Raw genomic sequence first — 24,910 nt, forward strand, 5'->3', positions numbered from 1 at the left:
AATCAGATTCAAAACATTTAACATTTAAACTTTTATTGGACAAATAACAAATACATTTTATTAAGACCAAATAAAAAAACACAGACTCCATTCTCTCTTAAAAATGTTGGTCCATAGTTCAGCTTCCCACGTCTTATACAGGACTCAGTTTGTCTGAGCTCTCACAGACTTACTCAGAAAAGCCAAGTCTAAAGATAGCAGGAGACATTGTACTACTTCTGCTCTTGAGTCTGACTGACTAGCGAAGCTGAGGTCAGTATTTGTTTGTGTTGACTGGACATTACCGTGTATGCTCACACAAACAGCCCTTTCCATTCATATTCATAACTAGGAGTACATTTTTGTATTTACAACATGATAGATATAAACAATAGAAAAGTTTTAAATATCCAATTCAAGATACTGGACATAATATAAATAGAGTTTAAATTAAAGCTTTTAAATTAATCAGTCATGAATAATTGGGAGGGTTTCTGGCATTATCACTGCTGATAACTGCACTCATAGGAACATCTCTGACTGTGTTATCCTAACATGAGTTTGGTATAATGGAACAACTAATAAGAATGATCAGATCTGGAGGCTCTGGAATCAATACACCTATCACTATGTATATGAGCATAGGGTAAAAACACTGGATTTGATTGCACTAAAAATAACACACAGTCATTGCTGAATGAATGACAAGAATAGAGCAAATTGCATAACATTCTGTAATCTTGTTTGAAAAGTCGAACTTTACCAGAAAGAGAAAATCTGCAGAATGCCAGAATATTAGATGCATTTGATTTCCTTACGTGCACAAATATCTCACCGAAGATTCAAGGGAGGTAGATGAGGAAGGTAATAATGACTTTGGCAATGATGAAGCCATTTATTGGTACACTTATAACATAAATACTATCATTACCTTAGAAGACAATTACATTGGTTTCTCATTGTTTCTCATGTCAAAATATTACACATTTCACTTAAACCTGTTGTCCCAGTGACAACTTTACTAGTGCCTCAAAACAACATCCTGAAAGTAAACCACAATGTTTGTCACCTCAGAACTGTTGCTTTGTGTTGTTGTGCTGCTGGTTCTGTGTTTCTTCACTACATGGAACATAATGCCATCTTGTGGCGGAAGTTTAATTATACACTGAATAAAAATATATGGAACATTTCTGGAATATTTTATTTCAGCTCATGAAACATAGGACCAACACTTTCCATGTTGCGTTTATATTTTTGTTCAGTATATATTATTTTCCATGTCCAGCCGAGACCCTGTCATTTGGCTATGGTCAGGGAGAATTTGATATTTGGGAGAGCTTTGGTTGGCATTTTGGTATTCTTGTTTATTGTTGTCTGTTGCTAGTGTCCGCCTCCACTCCGAGACTCTCCGGACACCCAATCAATAATGATGAATGACGTACTCATCACCATGAAGATGAAGCCTAAGACAGCAAAACAGGAAGCCTGCAGGGAGAGAGGGAGAGGCAAAGAGATGGATGACAGCGCATTTTCTGACATTAATTCATATAGTAAGCATGACTGTAATTACTACAGACTATTTACTGCTACATCGCTAAAGAAGATGAGACAACGGATTGAGGTTTTACCATAATCTTTGGTTTGGATTTTAGAGGTTCCGTTTCTTCAGGAACAATCCTGATGTAGAAGATTCCCGGGAGGATGAAGATCAGGCTGGGTGCAGAGGTCGCCCCTGGGTTGGGAAGGGGGAATAGATGGAGGGATGGAGGGAGGGGGGAAAGGAGGGGTGAAGAGGTGGAGGGAAGTTGAATGTGAACATTTTCTATAGGAATAAAAGTATTAGAGGTCATAGTTTCTACTTTGGATAACAATAGTCTGTGAATCTAAACTAGGTTTGCATTGAAACCAGAATCATTTTACAGGTCTCTGTCTCTGCACACTTACCGATGATACCGAAGATGTCTCGGATGGTGGGCACGAAGATGACCAGTAGGTTGACGATGATAAGGAGACACACAGCGATGGTGATGTGGCGAGCCCAGTGGAAGGGCTTCTCAGGGAACAGCAGCTGCAGCAGGGCCCTGCGAATCTAAAGAGGGAGGTGGAGGGACAGAGAGATGTCACCAGACCTGTGTCATACACCGTGACTACGTCCTAATAGACACCCTATTCCCCTACGTATTGCAGTACTTTTAACCAGAGTCTTGTGGGCCCTGGTCAAAATTAGTGCACTATATAGGGAATAGGGTGCCATTTGGGACACAAACCATAGCAGAAGGGTCTTGCAGGTCAAGAGCTTCATTATCCTCATACTCACACTGCAGTGACTTCAGAGTAAGGATGCATTATTGAAACATTACTGGACCCTTCAAGCCAATATAAGAATACATAAACACAAGCCAGCACACACTGTTCTGGTAGCTGTTGCCCACCTCTACCTGCTTGTAATTTGAGTCTCACCGGAAAGAGAACCACAGGGACAGTAAGAGTAACAGCCACCAGCACAGCCATACGCACACACAGGATCAGTGTGTCCAAGGGGTCCACTTTAATGTATGTATGAAGGAGCTCGGACTCTACTCCACCTAAAACACACAGAGACAGAGAATGGTGGTTATACTTCAACACACACATGTATGCCTTAAAACGGTCATAACCATACGTTCATACACCAGTTCTCCAATTCTAGACTTCTCAATACGGTAACAACATAGTAACAACATGAGTAAACAGTCTGAACATAATTAGTACTTCATTATTCTCATTGCTTCAGGAGCAGTATCTTACCAAAGAAGGTAAGGTAACCGAAGATAGCGGTTAGCCCGTACATGACGAACATGGCCAGAATGGAGATGTTGGCAACCGTCTGCATACGTTTCTTGGTGGCACTAAGGTCACAGTGGACAGACATAGATTAGTACATGAATTTGGCAGTAGTTAGTACCTGAATATGACAGTAGAGTCTACTGTAGTATGTGTGTGAATCATAGGGATATGTGTTGCATCTCTAATCTCAGTTGTGTCAGATCATAACTTACTCTTGTAGCTCTGTGTAGATGGGAAGCACCTCAGGGTGGCAGACAAAAGCAAAAGCCAGGATAGGGATGGTATATGCAGTCTGAAGGAAATCAAATCATAAATTAAAAATGGTTTAAATTTATAAACATAACTACACGCTCATTTGAGTGTAGTAAGCACATACACTACCAGTCAAAGTCAGGACACACCCACTCATTCAAGGGCTTTTCTTTATTTGTACTATTTTCTACATTTTAGAATAATAGTGAAGACATCAAACCTATTAAATAACACATATGGAATCATGTAGTGACCAAAAAAAGTGTTAAACCATTCAATTCTTCAAAGTACACTGTCATAACTCTCCTGTGAAGAGCTGTATATACAGTTAAAGTCGGAAGTTTACATACACCTTAGCCAAATACATTTAAACTTTTTCACAATACCTGACATTTTATCCTAAAAGTTCCCTGTCTTAGGATCATCACTTTATTTTAAGAATGTGAAACGTCAGAATAATAGTAGAGAGAATGATTTATTTCAGCTTTTATTTCTTTCATCACATTCCTAGTGGGTCAGAAGTTTACATACACTCAATTAGTATTTGGTAGCATTGCCTTTCAATTGTTTAACTTGGGTCAAACGTTTCAGGTAGCCTTCCACAAGCTTCCCACAATAAGTTGGGTGAATTTTGGCTGATTCCTCCTGACAGAGAAGGTGTAACTGAGTCAGGTTTGTAGGCCTCCTTGCTCGCACACACTTTTTCAGTTCTGCCCACAAATCTTCTATAGGATTGAGAACAGGGATTTGTGATGGCCACTCCAATACCTTGACTTTGTTATCCTTAAGCCATTTTGCCACAACTTTGGAAGTATGCTTGGGGTCATTGTCCATTTGTAAAACCCATTTGCGACCAAGCTTTAACTTCCTGACTGATGTCTTGAGATGTTGCTTCAATATATCCCCAGAATTTTCCTGCCTCACAATGCCATCTATTTTGTGAAGTGCACACGTCCCTCCTGCAGCAAAGCACCCCCACAACATGATGCTGCCACCCCCGTTCTTCACGGTTGGAATGGTGTTCTTTGGCTTGCAAGCCTCCCCCTTTTTTCTCCCAACATAACGATGGTCATTATGGCCAAACAGTTCTATTTTTGTTTCATCAGACCAGAGGACATTTCTCCAAAAAGTACAATTTTTATCCCATGTGCAGTTGCAAACCATAGTCTGGCTTTTATATGGTGGTTTTGGAGCAGTTGCTTCTTCCTTGCTGAGCGGCTTTTCAGGTTATGTCGATATAGGACTCGTTTTACTGTGGATATAGATACTTTTGTACCTGTTTCCTGCAGCATCTTCACAAGGTCCTTTGCTGTTGTTCTGGGATTGATTTGCACTTTTCACACCAAAGTACGTTTTTCTCTAGGAGACAGAACACGTCTCCTTCCCTGAGTGGTATGACAGCTGCGTGGTCCCATGGTGTTTATACTTGCGTACTATTGTTTGTAGGGTTAGGGTTAGGGTTAGGGTTAGGGAAAAAGGGCTGCCTAAGTATAATTCCCAATCAGAGACAACGATAGACAGCTGCCTCTAGGCCAATAAAGAAAAAGACAACATAGAAATATAACACATAGACTGCCCACCCCACACCCTGACCTAACAAAATAGAAAAATAAAACGTCTCTCTCAGGTCAGGGCATGACAGTCATGCACAAAGTAGATGTCTTAACCGACTTGCCAAAACTATAGTTTGTTAATAAGAAATTTGTGGAGTGGTTGAAAAACGAGTTTTAAAACCTGTTGGGGCTAGGGGGCAGTATTTTCACGGCCGGATGAAAAACGTACCCAATTTGAACAGGTTACTAATCTTGCCCAGAAACTAGAATATGCATATTATTAGTAGATTTGGATAGAAAACACTCTGAAGTTTCTAAAACTGTTTGAATGGTGTCTATGAGTATAACAGAACTCATATGGCAGGCAAAAATCAAAAACCAGGAAATGAAAATCTGGTGCCTGTAGTTTTTTCAAGTCATTGCCAATCAAACACACAGTGAGTAAGGGTTCATTTTGCACTTCCTAAGGCTTCCACTAGATGTCAACAGTCTTTAGAAAGTTGTTTGAGGGGTCTATGATGAACAGAGACCAAACAAGAAGGCTGGGAAGTTGGTGACTCAGGGAAGGACATCAGTTCATTGGCGCGCATTCACGTGAGTTAGCTGTGTTCCAAAATGTTTTTCAAGACACTGGAATGGTCCGGTTGGAGTATTACTGAAGTTTCATGTTAAAATGGCCCTAAAGATTGATGCTATACAACATTTGACATGTTTGAACGAACGTAAATAGATATTTTTTTTTTTACTTTTCGTCGTGACATTTTCCTCACATTTTGAGTAGCTTACTGAACGTGCTAACAACATGGAGTTATTTGGACATAAATTATGAACTTTATCAAACAAAACAACATTTATTGTGGACCTGGGATTACAGGTAAGTGAATATTTCTAATGCTATTTATGCATTTAGATGACTCCAAAATGGCGGGTATCTGTATTGCCTAGTGTATTGCCAGTAAAGTTATTTTGAAATCTGTCAATGTGGTTGCATCCAGGAAATGTTAATCTATAATTCTTTGAACAACAGTTTAATATTTTATCAACGTTTATAATGAGTATTTTTGTAAATTGTTGTGCTGATTCACCGGCAGTTTTGGGGGAAATACATTTTATGAACGTCACGCGCCAATGTAAAATGCTGTTTTTGGATATAAATATAAACTCGATAGAACAAAAAATGCATGTATTGTCTAACATAATGTCCTAGGAGTGTCATCTGATGAAGATTGTCAAAGGTTAGTGCATCATTTTAGATGTTTTTCTGCTTTTGGTGACGCCTGTCCTTGCATTGAAAATGGCTGTGTGTAATTTTTTGTTTATGTACTGTCCTAACATAATCTAACTTTATGCTTTCGTCGTAAAGCCTCTTTGAAATCGGACAATGTGGTTGGATTAAGGAGATGTTTAGCTTTCAAATGGTGTAAAATAGTTGATTGTTTGAGAAATTGAAATTATTAGATTTTTGCTGTTTTGAATTTCACGCCATGCTATCTTGTCAAGCAATCCCGTTATCGGGATCCTATCTCGAAAGGGTCCCCAAGATTAATGACTCCAATCTAAGTGTATGTAAACTTCCGACTTCAACTGTATATACCTGTAGCTGCTTTTAGCTGATTCATGATTTAAGATGGTAGGGTTTGTGCAGATATCCAAGGGTTTGCGATGTTCAGGAATGAGACTGATGAGGAAATAATACATTAATAGACAACTGTAAATTATAAGATAATAAAATATCTAAAGAGTTATATTCGGAAATTGCAACACTATAAACAACATTTTCCCGTGGTGCCTTCCTAGTTAATTACTATTCCGTGATTTGTTTAATCATGGAATAATTACACAGAGAATTTATTTGATAATATAAAGGTCTTCACATTTAATGACAGCAAACGCTACGACATTTGGAGCCCCCGTGCGAGGAATCTAAGATAGAATGAGGCATTTATTTTGATTCAGCCTATATAAAATTGAAAAGCAGATTGCATTATGCACCCACATTATGTTAAACAACATGGGAGTTGTAGACAGGACTTGTTGATGTGTGTGTTGCCATTTGAACAATACAAGGAGGTTTCCTCCGTCTTGTTTCTCTGACATAGTCATAGTCAAAGAAGCAATACAACTGGCCTTCTTTAGACTAGTTGAGTATCTGGAGCATCATCATTTGTGGGTTCGATTACAGGCTCAAAATGGACAGAAACAAAAACCTTTATTCTGAAACTCGTCAGTCTATTCTTGTTCTGAGAAATGATGGCTATTCCATGCGAGAAATTGCACGAAAAAAAATAGTAAAATAGTACCCACAAAACACGTCTCAACATCAACAGTGAAGAGGCGACTCCGGGATGCTGTCCTTCTAGGCAGAGTTCCTCTGTCCAGTGTGTGTGTTCTTTTTCCCATCTTAATCTTTTCTTTTTATTGGCCAGTCTGAGATATGGCTTTTTCTTTGCAACTCTGCCTAGATGGCAAGCATCCCGGAGTCGCCTCTTCACTGTTGACGTTGAGACTGGTGCTAAATATGGAACTGCATTTGAAAACTGAACAATTAAATGTAATTGCAAAAACAAACGAGCACAAACTCTTCAACAAAATCGTTTTTTACAGGAACATCTCGATTTAGTCAAAACTAAATTCGAAGTGCAACCAGATAACATGCATGCAGTTTTGTTGAACGTTACTCAAAGTAACAATGTTCTACTCCAAATGCTGCAGACCAAAGACGATCAGTTAATGAACACAATGGCTAAGTTGGATGACAAATCAGCAGAACTCATTGAAGTCGCTGACCTAATGAATGATCAGAGAACTCAGGTGATGAAGATGGAAATATTGATAAGCAGAGAAAATCTCATCACTGAATCTCTCGCTCTGTACTCAAGACCTCTATCTGCAAACCATGACAGATAAATATGAGACTGAAAGGAGCAAGTGCGACACTCACGTGTCCAAAATCAGTGCTCTAAGCGCTCAAGCGGACTCTGCAATGCAGCAGAATACCACCCTTAGGTACAATCTGGTGGAATTCCAGAACTGTCACACGCTACAGCATGACTACCCAACCAAGCCCCCGGATCCCGGTACTCAAAGGAGTGAAGACAATAAAAGGTCTCAGACTTTGCCTCCCTCATGTGTCTCTCAGTCTTCTCCTCTTGGCCATTCGGCACTGAGTAATATGGCGCCTCTTCGTCAACAAAGCCAAAGCTTGGCTTCTCCTCTTGGCCTTTCGGCCGCAATTTCCCCACAGGATGAAGCAACCCTCTCCACCTACTGGGCGCGGAACGCCTTGACAAACTCGTCAAAAATTTCCCCACCTTTGACCCCGTTCCAGTTCAGCCAAACGACACTGAAACATTCCTAGCTGACAGAGAGGACACATTGGATGCCTATCTGAACACTGCGGGTTCTGACAGGCTTTACCTGTTGAAGCGAACATCGAATAGACACGTGACGAGGTTCATTAGTTTACAACAGCAACAAGTGCTAAATGACTACGCTAACTTGCCACAGCTTTGAAATGAGAATTCAGTGGTTTTACGATGTGCAAACATGATAGCTCACTGGCTAACACTGTCAAACAAGCTCGGAATGAACACCAAGAGATGACGCAGAACAGTGGTTTCTATCACGAAACCACGACTCCAATAACCACCGTGTCGAAATAACTGTAAAGTACGTCACCATCGCAACGACTACCGCTACAATCAACCTGTTCGCTACGTTCCTGCACCCAACCCACACAGCGTCAGAGCACAAGGGTAATAAAGGGTTAAAGGACGATCAAAACGTAGACCAAAGTTCTCTAGAAGTTCCACTACGTGAAGAGCTAAAGCGAGAAACATTTGAGAAAAGAGTAAAAGATAAGTCACAAGGACAAGACGGGGAATTGCTGGACACCAGGTCCGCAGGAATTAACACCCTTAGCAAGGACATTAAAAATTGAATTTCTCCCGCTCTCACTCAAGACCCTATCCAGGGCCCGCTTGACCAAGAAACAAGCCCCCGGGCTTTGTCTATGGACTCTGATACAAAGGTTGCGAAGAAAAAGGTAAAACGCTTCGCTAAAGCCAAGCCCACTCAAAATCTGCTTTCACCTTGAACAGAAATGACACATCATGTTGTTGCAAACGACCACTCCCCTTTGTGGGGAATATGTCCACTAAACGCAACTCTAAACGGCCATACCTGGAAACAGTCCTGGAGGGCTGCTTAACTTGTCTTGCGCTAATTGAGTCAGGCGCGACAATATCGCTCATCTCTCAAACATTGTTCAATAATCTGAAAAGGTCTTTGAAGCCAACTAAACATTGATTAAAAGTGGAACGATGAGACACTACACTTCGAGGTTTCACTTAGACTACCTCACTTCTCACATTGAGAATCATGCTGAAACTACACTTCCAGGACGTATCACTTGTTCACCCTGTATGTTACCAGCCTCGAATCTGAACCCTTGCTACTCAGAGCAGACTTGATCGATCGGTTACTCTCACTGATGGATTGGAAAACCAACCATGAATGGTCACAGGTCACATTGCCTTCCCCACTGACCACATTGTCTTCCCCCAACGAGGGGTATCTATTGAAAACACCCCTTGGGAAAAATACATTTTGAAAACCTCTTGGTGCAGAATCCGATCCAAGGAGATATTACAACATCTCGACACATTCAATCAGCAAACCTGATTGACCATTCTTTTCATGATTTCAAGCCAGCAGTATTTGTGAATGAGCAACTTCCCTCCTCATTGAAGTCGTGCAATACTGTAGTTGAGATGAACTTCTCTTGCCTTTCAAACACTTACACAAGCACTGCGGTCGTCTCAGCAACTAAAACATTGACGTGCAGAGTGTACTCTGCTTCCGATGATACATCTTCCACTTTGTGGGGGACTGTCACCCTTTACAATAACACTAATGGTGTCAGTCCCGCAACTGACCCGATGACTCCCACTGGTGAAACACCTTGCGATATCACAGACAGATATCCTCATCTCAGTTCACAGGTACTGGAAGAGGTTGCCACACGCGGACGCTGTGGTGACCGACAGGCCTCGACAGTCACTGAGCATTTTGAAGACTACGTGCAACAGTGTACGAGGCCGCCAGAGCAGAAAATAAATCTAGTTGTAAACTTCTCCATGAGAACAGAGAGGAGCAGACAGGCCACTAGACAGGGATAACCTTAGACAGATATTACTGAGGTGTACCACACTGGTCATAAAAGAAGTCCGGTGAACATTCCCCCCTCCAAAATAAATGGCAAAAATAATCTGCCTTGCCATGTGTAGTTTCAACTACAATGCAACTAGTAAAATGCTCTAATCATGTGTTAGACAATGCCATGATAGGGTCATTTTGCCAAGACCTTGGACGTATTTAGAATACAGTCCAATTAGATGACTATGGTGTGACAACTATGTTTTGTATATCTTTTTGTTCATGCTCTGATTCCTTTTCGTTTCATTTGCTTTAACACTTAGGAAGTGATAGAGCCATAAACAAGTTTCCCATACAACCATCACTTAGTGCCAAAACGCCGCTCATTTGGGCAGAAATGTAATTATGTATTTCATGAGTGTCTGTGCGTTGTTAACATCTGCCTAAGTTACTGCCTAGAATCACCAGCCTGGACGACCAGACGACAGGTCCATAACGGCGATCACAATCCGGACATCCACTGCCCATCCTTGTGGCTGTCACACCCTGATCTGTTTCACCTGTCCGTGTGATTGTCTCCACCCCGCTCCAGGTGTCGCCGATCTTCCCCACTATCCCCTGTGTATTTATACCTGTGTTCTTTGTTTGTCCGTTGCCAGTTCGTCTTGTTTGTTAAGTCAACCAGCATTTTTGTTCTCAGCTCCTGCTTTTCCAAGTCTCTCTGTTTCTCGCCCTCCTGGTTTTGACGCTTGCCTGTCCTGACTCTGAGCCTGCCTGCCTGACCACTCTGCCTGCCCCTGAGCCTGCCTGCTGTCCTGTACCTTTGCCCCACCTCTGGATTGTTGACCTCTGCCTACCCTGACCCTGAGCCTGCCTGCCGTCCAGTACCATTGCCCCACCTCTGGTTTACTGACCCCTGCCTGCCTTGACCTGTCTATTGCCTGCCCCTGTTGGAATATTAAACCATTGTCAATTCGACGTGTCTGCATCTGGGTCTTACCTTGATTCCTGATAGTGGCGGCCTGCTCCATTTGCAGAAATTCTACCCTGGTCGACCACCAGAGGGGGACCGCAACGGCGATCACCAATCAGGACATTCCCTGGCCATTCTTGTGGTGCTTTATAATTCACAGAAAGCCTACCTGGGTCAACCACCAGAGGGGGACCGCAACAGCGATCCCCAACCAGGACATTCCCTTGCCATTCTTGTGGTGGTTTGCAGCTGTCCGAAAGCCTACCAGGGTAAACCACCAGGGGGGAACTGCTATGCTGATCCACAAACAAGGACATCCGAGGTTAATTCTTATGGTGGTTTGCAACTTGCAGGATCCTTTCAACTTGAACCCACCAGAGGGGGACTATCATAACTCTCCTGTGAAGATCTGAAGGATCAGGTTACCGTGGGTCCGCTCTACAGCGCCCTCTCTCTCCCACAGAGGTGGCGGGGGCTGCTTTACGGTGGTCGTAAAATACATTGCTTCTGGGCTCTGTAGTATCGAGATTGTGAAACACAGAGAGACACTTGGACATCAAAAGGTTAAATAATTGAACAGTATTTCTGTATTCCAAGCAGTTGGAGTGGTCCATGGACACTGAAGGAACAGTCATATCAAGTTTGTTTAATTTGGTGAGCTCATGAAGGACAGGAGACACACTTTACTGTTTCTTTGTTTGTATACACTTATCAATTATGGGGTTTGCATCTAAATGTTGTATAAAATAAATGATTGAGTATAGGAATACTTTTGGAAAGATAACAATGTGATCTTAGTCTTCTAAATAAGAATTGTTTTTCATAGTAACTTAGGATCAGCCCCCGTGAACACAGACATTTTACGACGTCATGGAACACCCCCTTTTTCTACTAAGTATAAAACCCACTTCCGGCAAAATGTATATTAAACCAGAAAACATGGAAGCTCTCGCTACATGTTGAAATGGTTGGCAACTCTACCAAAGGACAAGACCTGTCACGACGGTTGAAAGGAGAGGACCAAGGTGCAGCGTGGTGAGCGTACATATTATTTTTATTTGAAAAGACGCCGAACAAAACAATAAACCTTACCCAACAAACCGTGAAGCTAAAGGCTATGTGCCATAAACAAAGTCAACTTCCCACAACACAAGGAGGGAAAAGGGCTACCTAAGTATGGTTCCCAATCAGAGACAACGATAGACAGCTGTCCCTGATTGAGAACCATACCCGGCCAAAACATAGAAAATAAAGAACATAGAAAAAGGAACATAGAATGCCCACCCTAGTCACACCCTGGCCTACCCAAAATAGAGAATAAAAAACCTCTCTATGGCCAGGGCGTGACAGTACCCCCCCAAAGGTGCGGACTCCGGCCGCAAAACCTGAACCTATAGGGGAGGGTCTGGGTGGGCTTTTCTCTGTGGTGGCGGCTCCTGTGAGGGACGCCGCCGACCCTCGCCGCCGACCCAGGACTGGGCACCAACTCTGGCAGCTCCGGACCGGAGGGCAACTCTGGCGGCTCCGGACTGTAGGCCGTCTCTGGCGGCTCCGGACTGTTAACTGTCGCCGGTAGCTCCGGACGGGGAACTGTCGCCGGAAGCTCTGGACGGGGAACTGTCGCCGGAAGCTCTGGACGGGGGACTGTCGCCGGAAGCTCTGGACGGGGAATGCGCACTGGAGGCCTGATGCGTGGGGCTGGCTTTGGAGGCACCAGACTAGTAACACGCACCACAGGGCTAGTGCGAGGAGCAGGAACAGGACGTACTGGACTGGGCAAACGCACTAGAGGCCTGATGCGTGGGACTGGCTTTGGAGGCGCCAGACTAGTAACACGCACCACAGGGCTAGTGCGAGGAGCAGGAACAGGACTCACCAGGCTGGGGAGACCTACTGGAGGCCTGGTCCGTGGAGGAGGCACAGGATAGACCGGGCTGTGGGGGAGCACTGGAGATCTGGTGCGTAGGCTTGACACCACTCTTCCAGGCTCAATGCCCACTTTCGCCCGGCACAGGCGGAGCGCAGGCATAGGATGAACTGAGCCCTCCCAGCGCCCTGGAGACACAGTACGCAGAGCCGACACAGGATACCCTGGGCCGAAACGTCGCACTGGAGACTGGAGCTGGCACAATCCGCCCTGGCTGGATGCCCACTCTCGCATAGCACTTGCGGGGGGCTGGCATATAGCGCTCCGGGCTATGAGCGTGTACTGGAGACACCGTGCGCTTCACCGCATAACACGGTGCCTAACCAGTCCCACGCTGCTTCCGGTAAGCACGGGGAGTTGGCTCAGGTCTATCGCCTGACTCCGCCAATCTCCCCGTGTGCCCCCCAAAAATGTTTTTTGGGGGCTGCCTCTCGGGCTTCCTTGCCAGCCGTGTTCCCGCATAACGTTGGCTCCCCTCTCCGGCTGCCTCCGCTCTCCTGGCTGCCTCCACCTCTCCACCTTGTCCCTCTCTGATCGCAGAGAGGGACAACAAAGGCATACACTCGTAAATATGTAAATTGCAATTTATTTTTAGAATGAGCGGTTGTTCATGTTCAAAGTATAAGCATTTCCATGAGTGTAGTGTATGTACGGGGGTCCCCTCTGAGTTTCCCGCTCTTGAGCTGGCCCCACCCCTTTCCTTTGTCTACCAAGCCGTCATATCGGCTTAGCCCACTAGGGACTTTTCAGTGTATCATGTCAGCAAACAATGTATAACTATTGTGTGTGTGCTTATGTAATTGATTAGTTAATTAGTAAATAAATAATGAAGCCAATTTGTATATCGCTGATTCATGATTTATGATTGTAGGGTTCGGCAGATATCCAAGGGTTTGCAATGTTCAGGAATGAGACTGATGAGGTAATAATACATTAATAGTAGACTGTAATCGCTAAGATAATAAAATATCTGAAGAGTTATATTTGGGAAATTGCAACTCTATAAACATTTTCCCGTGGTGCCCCTACTTCCTAGTTAATTACTATTCCGTGATTAATTTAATCACGGAATAATTACACATAGAGAATTGATTTGATAATATAACAGTCTTCACATTTAATGACAGCAAACGCTACAACAACACACATGGCTCAAACGCATTAAGGAGGAAATCAGCACTACACAGACTGATGTGTTATTTCATAGATTTGATGTCTTCACTATTATTATACAAAGTAGAAAATCGTAAAAATAAAGAAAAACCCTTGAATGAGTAGGTGTCCAAACTTTTGACTGGTACTGTATATTGCCATAACAAATCACTGTCTAGAGACATAATCCATAATCTTAACACATCTAGATCGTCTGAGACACAAATCTAGAAAACCCACAATCAGAAATTGCGCTATTTAATGTTAAATACAATGTCTGCCTCTATTACATGTCTCTTCCTCTCTGACCTGCGTGTTGATGGTGAATAGCTGTGGTTCACAGAAGTCCACATCAGAATTGACGTAGGCCGGGGTGACGAATGAGTGGTTACCATGACTCTCCTTCAGGGCGTACGCTGAGTGGTTACTGTGACTGGTTATTTCCTCCAGTGGACACGGGATGTTGAACTTCTTATAGATCACCTAGTGGGAGGGACCAACTGACTGTTTAGTCAAACACTGAAGACTCCAGCCACCCAAGCCACAGACTGTTCTCTCTGCTACTGCACAGCATGCGGTACCAATGCACCAAGTATGGAACCAAAATGACCCTGAACAGTTTCTACCCCCAAGCCATAAGTATTCTAAACAAGACTGTTAAATAGCTAATCAAATGGATACCCAGACTATCTACATTGACACCTTTTTTGCACTAACTCTCTTCCTCTGACTCTATGCACACACACTGGACTCTACCCACACACACTTACACACACACGCTACATACACCCACACACACATAACATGCACACACTGTACATGTATTCTGACGCCACACAAACACACTCACTTTCAAACTCACCACATACAGGCCTGCTAGTCACTTTATTCCTACCTACTGTATATGTACAGTACATAGCTACCTCAATTACCTCATACCCTTGCACTTGTTTAAAAAAAATCTTCTCTTTAATTAACTCTGCATTGTTGGAAAAGGACCAATAGTAAGCATGTCACTGTTAGTCTACACTACGAAGCATGTGACGAATACAATTTGATTTGATTAGCCTGGTCCCAGATCTGTTTGTGCTGTATAGCCAACTTGTAGGGTTGTTGACCATTACAACCATGGGAGTTGGCAAGAAAGCAGAAACAGATATGGGACAAGGCTATGTACTGTTTAGTTGGATGGGAGATGGGTTAGTTGGTTGATGAAGAGGACTCACCGAGATGAGGAAGAAAACCATACAGGAGAGAGAAAAGCCACTGGTGTAACCAAGGTAACCTGTGAGGTGATAACAGAAGATCATGTTGTGTTGAAATAGAGGCATATCGCATGTTTCATCATCACTACTAGCATAATACAAAAAATAAAGTATGAATATAGACTATAAAGTGAAATGAGTGATGGTCTAAGACATGGAAACTTACCAAGGTGTCTCATGAGTGAGAGTGGGAAGATGATGATGACGCTTACAATGATGATCAGGTACCTCCCATCCAAATACCACTCTCTGACAGACAGACAATATAGCCAACTTTCAGAACAATCTATCAAATCACATTTTAAATGCTCCTGTTTTATAGCCTGCATTATGAAATAACAGCAACAACTGCCTTCTAGAGACACCTACCCAGTATTTTCCGTCAGGCCCAGAAAGGCCTGCATGACCAACGGGAGCTCAGACTTCACAATGAAGAGGTAACTGGACATCGCTATGGGAAACGCAAAACAAAACTTGTTTACACTTGTATATTATGTCACTTAAGTCATTAGACCTTCTATGACAGGAGCAATTTCAGTGGCACTTGTACTTGCACTTAAGTAAGTACATACATGAGGCTTACATGCAATAACATAAGCCAGTCATGACCTGCTGGTGACATACTGTACTTTACCTCCAATGTTGTGCATGGTGATGATGGAGCCAGCCAAAACTTTGCCTGGTTGTCCAAAGGCACGGTGCCCTAGCTGCTCATAGGCACGGATGCCTGAGAGAACATACACATGCATGTTAACCTTTGAAGTGTAGTGGGCTCAAACCAGGGTCACACAGTGTTTCTTGGTAGTCTTAAACAAATCTACTTTGAAACAAAATGATACACCTCACACACATGCTGCAGGGCGTAACAAAAACAAAAAGCCGACACCTGTACCATGTCAGATATAGAGTTGAAATGAGTTTGCATCCCAATATTAAACTTTCTATACACTACTGTTCAAAAGTTTGGGGACAATTAGAAATTTCATTGTTTTTGAAAGAAAAGCACATTTTTGTCCATTAAAATAACATAAAATTGATCAGAAATACAGTGAGGGAAAAAAGTATTTGATCCCCTGCTGATTTTGTACGTTTGCCCACTGACAAAGAAATGATCAGTCTATAATTGTAATGGTAGGTTTATTTGAACAGTGAGAGACAGAATAATAACAAAAAAATCCAGAAAAACACGTCAAAAATGTTATAAATTGATTTGCAGCAACCATCACTCCTGTGTTCCAATGGCACGTTGTGTTAGCTAATCCAAGTTTGTCATTTTAAAAGGCTAATTGATCATTAGAAAACCCTTTTGCAATTATGTTAGCACAGCTGAAAACTGTTGTCCTGATTAAAGAAGCAATAAAACTGGCCTTCTTTAGACTAGTTGAGTATAAGGAGCGTCAGCATTTGTGGGTTCGATTACAGGTTCAAAATGGCCAGAATCAAATAACTTTCTTCTGAAACTCATCAGTCTATCCTTCATCTGAGAAATGAAGGGTATTCCATGCGAGAAATTGCCAGAAACTAAAGATCTCGTACAACGCTGTGTACTTCTCCCTTCACAGAACAGCACAAACTGGCTCTAACCAGAGTAGAAAGAGAAGTGGGAGGCCCCGGTGCACAACTGAGCAAGAGGACAAGTACATTAGAGTGTCTACCCGCAAAACACCAGTCTCAACGTCAACAGTGAAGAGGCATCTCCGGGATGCTGGCCTTCTAGGCAGAGTTGCAAAGAAAAAACCATATCTCAGACTGGCCAATAAAAATAAAAGATTAAGATGGGAAAAATAACACAGACACTGGACAGAAGGCCAGCATCCCGGAGTCGCCTCTTCACTGTTGACGTTGAGACTGGTGTTTTGCGGGTACTATTTAATGAAGCTGCCAGTTGAGGACTTGTGAGGCGTCTGTTTCTCAAATATTTGTAGGCTATACTACGAATGTTCTTTGTTTAATTTTAAAGATAGATATCTTGGTAAAATATCAGCATCTTACCTACAACTCCTGCACTTCTCAGGAGGAGGTGGATGGAATAGGCTGACAAAATGGCGATGAATAGCAACAGGATACTGAAACCACAAACAAACATAAATTACAACATTGATTTCTTAACATTATAAAGCTCTGCAATTAACATACATTCTCTTAATCAACATATCAGTTACAATTGGCACAGCCTCATCAATGGCTTAGTAGTCTCGCGGTACCAGACATCACGCCGCAATGGCTAATGACTAGTAACACTGTTGACCCAATTTCTCTCGCTGTTGTACTACTAGCTATGAATGACCATCACGTGTGAATCATTTGTGACGCAGCTCACCCGCCTGCTAGTCCACCCCTCCCGATTCCCAATGGACACACATGACTGATCCAGGCAGACCTGCCTTTGATCTGATCACTACAAGCTATTTATAACCACAAATCTGATTTAGGAGAGCAGCGTGTGTATGAGCACTACACAGACTGAGCGAGCTGATAGGCCATCCCTCATACTCAGATACAGGAAGCGACTGAGAACACACATAACACAGATCAGGCCAAACCATATCCTTCGATCCCCCATTGTGTGTACAGGATGTAAGATCTTAATATGATCACCCTGCAATGCAGGAAATGTAAAACTTGTAGGGCTCTATTTTCAGATGATGCAAGTGCCAAACGCACATTAGTTTGCAATTTTAGCAATTTTCCTGTCTAACATCAGCTCGCTTGCTCTGAGGTGTGGCAATAAAGGTTTTGGCTCGTGAGACTGCTTTGAAATAAATCTTAATCACCAAACCTTTATTAAAATATCAAGTTTGGGAGCATCAAAAGAGTGAGCGGACATCCCCTTTTTATTGTATTGTATAGGCCTACAATATTTGAGCCAGCTCCTGTCTTGGACGTGCATAAAAACCCCTCCATGTAGGCTACATGTATATATGCACATCATGAAATGAGAGATGAGATTGCTTGTTTGTTTGCTGTTTCACATGATAAAAAAACAACCCCTCCCTAGGCTATCCTTACCCTAGGTGTATAGGCTATAACGAAGGCTGATTCAACAGCAATCCGTTTTCTTTTATAGCCTGTCGATTTTATGATAACATTCTTCTGACCCCAAGCTATTTAGAACTATCGTTGTTGTAAAAAAAAAAATGATATCTTGTTTTCATTTGATTTGACTTATTTAACTTATTAGAATGATTCACTGTCCGGTTTTTATGGTGATCATCCAGCTCGCATGCAATGCAATTTAGGAGCCGTTTGCTATTTCTGCAGAAGTGTGAATGCGATCTGTAAGATGGTTCCATTATGTCTATAGAACATTATATTTGGGAGCAGTAAAACAGTGAGCGGACATTCTCTTTATATTGGACCTTTGTCCAGTTTTTTGGCATAAAATCCTCCATTGTCTGCATTGCCTTAATTAGTATGATCCGCCCACAGGGAGAACAACAGATTGTCACCCCAAAAATGATAAAGGAAGTTTGTTCTGAAGTGTGTCCTATATCTGAGAGGTATAAGAAAGATCAGGAAACATCGTTTTTTATTTTTTTCACATGTATTTATCCCCTTATTTTTGCCATTAAACAGTCTCCATATATACTGTACTTCCATTTAAAAAAATGAACTGGTACCGGGGGACATTCAGACGAGTCTTGTAAGGCCTGTGGGCTTCCTATAACAAATCATGAAATGTACGTGTTCGTGAGAGTCTCACCTTCCACAGAATGGTCATATTAATGTGTAGCCCAAACTGTTCGGACGCTTCAGACAGAAGTTGGCAGATCGGCTGTACCGACTTCAGACGAGTCCCAAGATGCTTGTGGGGGCTATAGAGCAAAACGGAGAACACCATGGTGTTCGTGAGAGCCTCATCTTTTCATAGAGTTTTGTAGGCCAAATAGTTTGTGGGCCAAACCGTTCAGACGCTAAAGGTGATTTTGTGTTTCATGGTCTGACCGATACTGCTCTACCTCTGTCACCTTTCACAGCAGATGCGGAAGTGCGACATTGGTGGATGCGGTGGATTGAGACGCAGCCAATGAAAAACAAACTAATATCTCTAGCTTAAACTGAAACATTTATTTTTTTATTTTTAAATTAAGCTAATTAATTTCCGCGAGGTCAGCGGACATCAACTCTCGGGGGTGTTAACAATATATTTCCATATTGAAGCCATGCGGTTAGGTTTCTTACAACGTTGACTGCAAACATGTTCAACAAATTTATCAAAGATTGGATAGGCCTACATACATTTTGTTATTTTTTTTCTGTAGGCAATTTAACAAACTTGGCTATAACGGACAAACATTCTAATTGGAGTTGATGACAACGCAGTACATAAAATAACGTAAATAGACAACTTGAAGCAACCACATATTTAGCCATGGAACATGTTCTGATTGGCCAGTGTGTCCAATTCTGAAGTTTGTAATTTCCACTTTGAAATTTCAGACTTGATTTTCCCTTACAAAAATGTATCAACCCCTACAACAATGTCCATTAATATAATGCACAGAATAATTCACATTTACTTTTGCTGCAGTGTAATTTTCCTGCTGTAGTAAACTGGCTCAAATTAAGACACTAAACTTGCCGACCCCTCTTTCCTGTTAAGTGTGTTTGGGTATGTTGGCCACACCTGACCTTAATGAGTTCTTGTTTTTTTTTAAAATGGGGTCTGTTTGAGTAGATTAAAATGAACAACTTTGTATGAGTTAAAAGAACATGGCATGCTAGCTTCATCCTTGTGGTACAGTGAACTAATTCCAAGGATAGGGAACAGAAGATCATAGGTTCTAATCTCACTGACGCTGGGCCACAATAAAAAAAACATGTGTTTGCATAATTCATGTTTAAGCAAATGAATTTCCATGTGTCATATCTGTGCTTGGAGTTCAAAACAGTTAACCCGAACAAAGCTAGCAGTCTAATTACCTTCAAATGACCTTCATTTCCGTTCTCATTCCCTAAATTAAACCTCCCAGGAAAACTGTCAGGGAGCCATAGTAAAACATTCTCAGAACCTCCCTGCAACCTAAAAATGTACATTCCCAGAACAGGCAAAATGTCCACTTCCATTCTCAGAATGTTTAAAAAACAGTCAGGAAACACATCGCTTCTTTCCCAGAACTAATGGGAAACCAAAAACGTAAGTTCCAAGGAACCAAATGTGCCAGCTGGGCTGTGACTAGTAGAGTTGAGCCTTTATAGTTGTAATTGACCAGATTAAACACTCAACAGACTTCTCAAAAATGTACACAGACAGAAAGTCAAACCCACAATAGCCCTACTTTTTTCTTGTAAAACAATCAAAATGTTTCCCTTTATGGATCTGCCGGCTAAGCACTCAGTCTAGTGTGGCCTGGATAGTCTCATCATTATAGTGTCATCACAGCATGGTGATACTATAAACACAACCGGTGTCATTCTTTAACCCTATTGGGTATATAACCTGGACCCAGACACACACAGCGACAGCGTTCTGATCTGAGGTCATAGTAGAGTTGTGACATCAAGCCTTAGGGAACCACAGTGGTCTTGACAAAAAAGGACTAGTGTGACTTGTGTTGTGTTGGTATGGTTACTCACAGGAAGAGGATGATACCGGTATTGGACATGGCGTACGCTAATCCCAGAATTCCACTGCCCATGATGGCATTGCTGAGATTGAAGATGGACATTCCAAATGAAGTCTTACCCTCAAACTGGGGTGGGAAATGAAAGGAAAGAATCACACACACAATCTGCAAAACAATACAGTATCTAACTTTAGTTGTAACATTTTACATAAAGTTGTTTTTATACCACAATATAATTACTCTCATACAACAGATCTCTGATGCTCACACTAATGACCTTTAAACTAAGGCTGAGCACTCACATCAGTGAACTGAGGTGCCTTTATTCCTGGCCTCGTCCCTGGCAGGAACTCATCCCGCTCTGCCATAAACTCCAGCCCATCAAACCTTGAGCGAAAAGAAACACATTTAAAAACATGAAACCTGTGGTACCACTGTGGCACTACACACGTATATAACAAAATCACAATGGCATTGCTGTGAGTAATTATATGCAGACAGGTATAGCCTGTTGATGCACTTGTGTTCAGTGTTAGGGTATCTGGTGTAGCCAGAGACTTACCCTTCTTCTAAATTGAGCTTATCTGGGCCAAGGTCTCTGCTATGTTGCCCGTTCATCTTTTGGAGCTCCATACTTCTCCCTACATCCATGGCTGTGCTGGGAATGAAGATCCTATGGACTAAGAAAGAGCCAAGTCTCAAATGCAATCTATGGAAATTCTGCCTCAGATTGTTATTTTGTAATAATTGAAGGGGGTTCTAAAGTGAGCAGAGGAACACGACCAACATGTTATAGCAATCTGGTGCCCAACTGTATAGTCGTTGACATACACAATCATTGGTTGATGCATGCAACATCTAAGCAGTGGAACGCGACCAATATCTGCGCTGCTGCTCGTGGCAATGTCATTGAGTCTACCTTTAAATTAAAGTCAATCTCAGTGTGATGTGACAGATTCAGAAGCTTTAAAATGGAACATAATTCATGATGGTTTTTATTTTATTCAAAGATAGTATTTTCAGTATAATTTTTGTTTTTCAAACGGGTTTGTCAACTATTTTATTTTGGTTTTCTAAATAGTTTTTTATGATTCGTTTTTGTTTTAGTTTCAGTTTTAGTTTACTATAATAACCGTGATACTTTGTTAAACAAACACATGAAGGATAACTGTCTGATGGTCTATATTTGGCTCTTAGAATAAACGAGAAGTTGTGGGTTGTCCAGACAGAAAGTCTGTTGTGGAAAGCAGCGATCTAATGTGGAAAACATGGTACGTGTGTAATGAGATGAATATAACAACTGACATCAGGATAAAGCTAATGAAATGTATAAAGTCATGACATTGGACTAAGCCTAAACCGTGGCAGCTGTTTGAATCAACTATTCAATCTCACCTGACCATGGATGGAGTCAGTAGTTTACATATGACCATGGAAAGGAAAGGCCTCTGGGTTCGGAAAGAAATGCTGGACAGTGAACACAATGCTATACATGATTGATTTTTAGCATAATCTCGGTGATCTTCTTTCCCCCTCAATCATACAGCACTGTGCTCTCTGTGTGACATTTAACATAAGATAACTGTACTTGTAGTGTAGGTTGTTTTGAGGATCACTCTTAGAACCAGACCCAACTATCCTAACATTTGTTTGACGAACCAAAGGGCGTCCACAATATGTAAAACCTATTGATAAGATAAAGGGAAATACTGTTGAAGCATGGGGAGAAACGTAAAGCTATTTAAAACGTATGTGCCGGGAAAAGCTTTAAATAACAAATGTTGTCAAAGGACTTAATGTTATGCTAATCTGCTCTGGGCAACACAACACAAGCATGGAGAGTAGTTCCTGTGTTCACAGTTCACACTCCCTACTCTCACTGCCACTGTGTCATGGGTCGGAGCCCTAAACTCTCTCAACTCTGATGGCCTCTGACCCCTAACCTTTGGGGACTGACTGCCTCTATGGACATTGTGTCATACAATGTGAAAGCATGAACCTGACTAAAACGTCCCTAATCACTGAAAAAGCCCTCTTCACTAGAAACAGAGCATGTTACTGGCTGTATTCCAACAGTAGAATCTATCAGGAAGGCAATAATGGGCTGCTGTGAAAAGACCACTAATTAAGAGTTAGTTAGTGTTAGCCCCAGGTGCCTAGCTTCAAGGAAAACCATTCCCCAAATGGTGGTCCAGACCAGAACAGCTTCCTAACCAAATGTTTCACTTCCTAGGAACCACAATGATCAACCAAAACACAACAAACATGGCCCAGGATTGGTGAATTTATAACCAATTGTCTGTCTGCGATGTACTTACATAAGAGTTTTCTCTTCGGCTTTGGTAAATGTTTTATTGTATTACCAAAATTTGGGGCGAATCACAGTTGTCATTTTAGTTTGTTATGGTTGTTGTTAATGATGAACTAACTATACAAGACTGTCATTTTAGTTTGTTATGGTTGTTGTTAATGATAAACTAACTATACAAGACTGTCATTTTAGTTTGTTATGGTTGTTGTTAATGATAAACTAACTATACAAGACTGTCATTTTAGTTTGTTATGGTTGTTGTTAATGATAAACTAACTATACAAGACTGTCATTTGAGTTTGTTATGGTTGTTGTTAATGATGAACTAAGTATACAAGACTGTCATTTGAGTTTGTTATGGTTTTTGTTAATGATAAACTAACTATACAAGACTGTCATTTGAGTTTGTTATGTTTTTTTTTAATGATAAACTAACTATACAAGACTGTCATTTGAAAAATCAACAACATCAACAGGTTATTATGGGTCATATATGCTTTTTATCCTTTTGAAAATGAGACAAACTAGACATAACTGGTTGGCTACTAGTTAGCTACCAGTTCTGTTTTAGTGTAGTTGTAATGAGCAGGAAAGAGACCATGATTCCATCCTTTAATGAAGGGGTTGACCACCCAGGGTTTATAAAACAACCACATATGAAACATTTCATTTCAGTCATTTAGCAGATACTCTTGTTCAGAGCGACTTACAGGAACAATTAAGGTTAAGTGCCTTACTCAAGGACACATCGACAGAGTTTTTACCTAGTTGACTTGGGAATTCGAACCAGCAAACTTTCGGTTACTGGCCCAACGTCCTTAACCACTAGGCTACCTGCCACCCAAAGATTCTTTACAAAAAAAACACCTCCAAACATGCTTATAACCTATTCCTCTGAACAGCTACGCCAGTATCACCAAATTATAACATTACAGCATATGGTCTATGTGAAAAGTTAATAAAACAGTGTCTGATACTACCAGGTTACTAAGCCATTAAGACATTAGTGGAAAAAACCATCAGTGTGCCATGAGCCTCCCAGTCCAGTCCACCACAGTAGCAGTGCTGTGCTTCAGACTCCTAACACATGTCCTTTTTCTGATGCAAGACCGCCTCTCTATTGACAGTTGCCCTTCCCTTGTTTTAATAGCTCACAATACTACTACAACAGACTACTACAACTCACACAGCTACTTACTCAGATAGTGGAGAGGAACTTCTGTTTCCTTTACCCTAAAATGGATATCCCTTTAAAATCCACCAATTTCTGTGTTCTTAACGTCCACTGGGGACTTTTTTCCCCTCTATAAAGCTCCTAGGGCTGAGGAAGGGAGACAGAGAGAGAGCTTAGGACATGCTTGAGAGGTAGCAAGGGAGAGGGAGTCTGATAACACCCCTCCCTTCTTTAACCCTATGTTAAACCTGTCTGTTCTTTCACAGGTAGTGTTGACTTACAGCCTGATTGAAAATAGAATCTAGTGGTAGCTACAGGTCTACATTCAAGAGATCATGTTTAACTTTATGGATGTGACAAGAGCAAAACAATAACCTTATATTTTCCATATTTATGGTCCATAACTATGAAACAACATGGAAGCAAACAGTACAGTATAATGATGGGGAGCTAAGTAATACTATCAAAATGAGTAGTAAGCAGTGCCATTTGAGGTGTTCTGAAAGAAAGCGTGGGTGGTACTGGGTAGATGGGGACAGCGAGGGAGTTGCATCCTGCTAGAATAGATCAAGGCCACAGCACCTTAATTAGCTTAGGAGATAAGTGTTTTTTTTAAGGTTACCTGCATGTACTTCTGCTTTAAGACTGTAAACATTCCACACGCTAACACTTGATCATGTGCCTGAACACAGATGGACACACATTTAGGCCTACATAGACAGAGACAAGCAGTGTTGAACTGAATACATAGATGAAATGATCTTATAATCCTTG

At 41.7% G+C, this 24,910-nt stretch overlaps 1 protein-coding gene across 1 annotated transcript; it reads right to left on the reverse strand.

Moving 5' to 3' along the window:
* Positions 1-20: 20 nt before the first annotated feature.
* Positions 21-24,357, reverse strand: LOC115165754 (sodium-coupled neutral amino acid transporter 3-like). Its single transcript, XM_029719099.1, has 16 exons — positions 24,161-24,357; positions 21,214-21,331; positions 20,954-21,038; positions 20,662-20,777; positions 17,077-17,150; positions 15,719-15,811; positions 15,454-15,535; positions 15,251-15,333; positions 15,046-15,104; positions 14,129-14,302; positions 3,018-3,097; positions 2,767-2,867; positions 2,440-2,564; positions 1,924-2,068; positions 1,608-1,711; positions 21-1,464 (listed from the first exon to the last, which is right to left on the reverse strand). Exons 2-16 carry the CDS (start codon positions 21,300-21,302, stop codon positions 1,360-1,362), a joined length of 1,515 nt encoding a protein of 504 aa, XP_029574959.1. The 5' UTR covers positions 21,303-21,331; positions 24,161-24,357; the 3' UTR covers positions 21-1,359.
* Positions 24,358-24,910: the final 553 nt, after the last annotated feature.

The sequence above is a fragment of the Salmo trutta genome, chromosome 28, assembly GCF_901001165.1.
Source record: "Salmo trutta chromosome 28, fSalTru1.1, whole genome shotgun sequence".
Lineage (NCBI taxonomy): Eukaryota > Metazoa > Chordata > Actinopteri > Salmoniformes > Salmonidae > Salmo > Salmo trutta.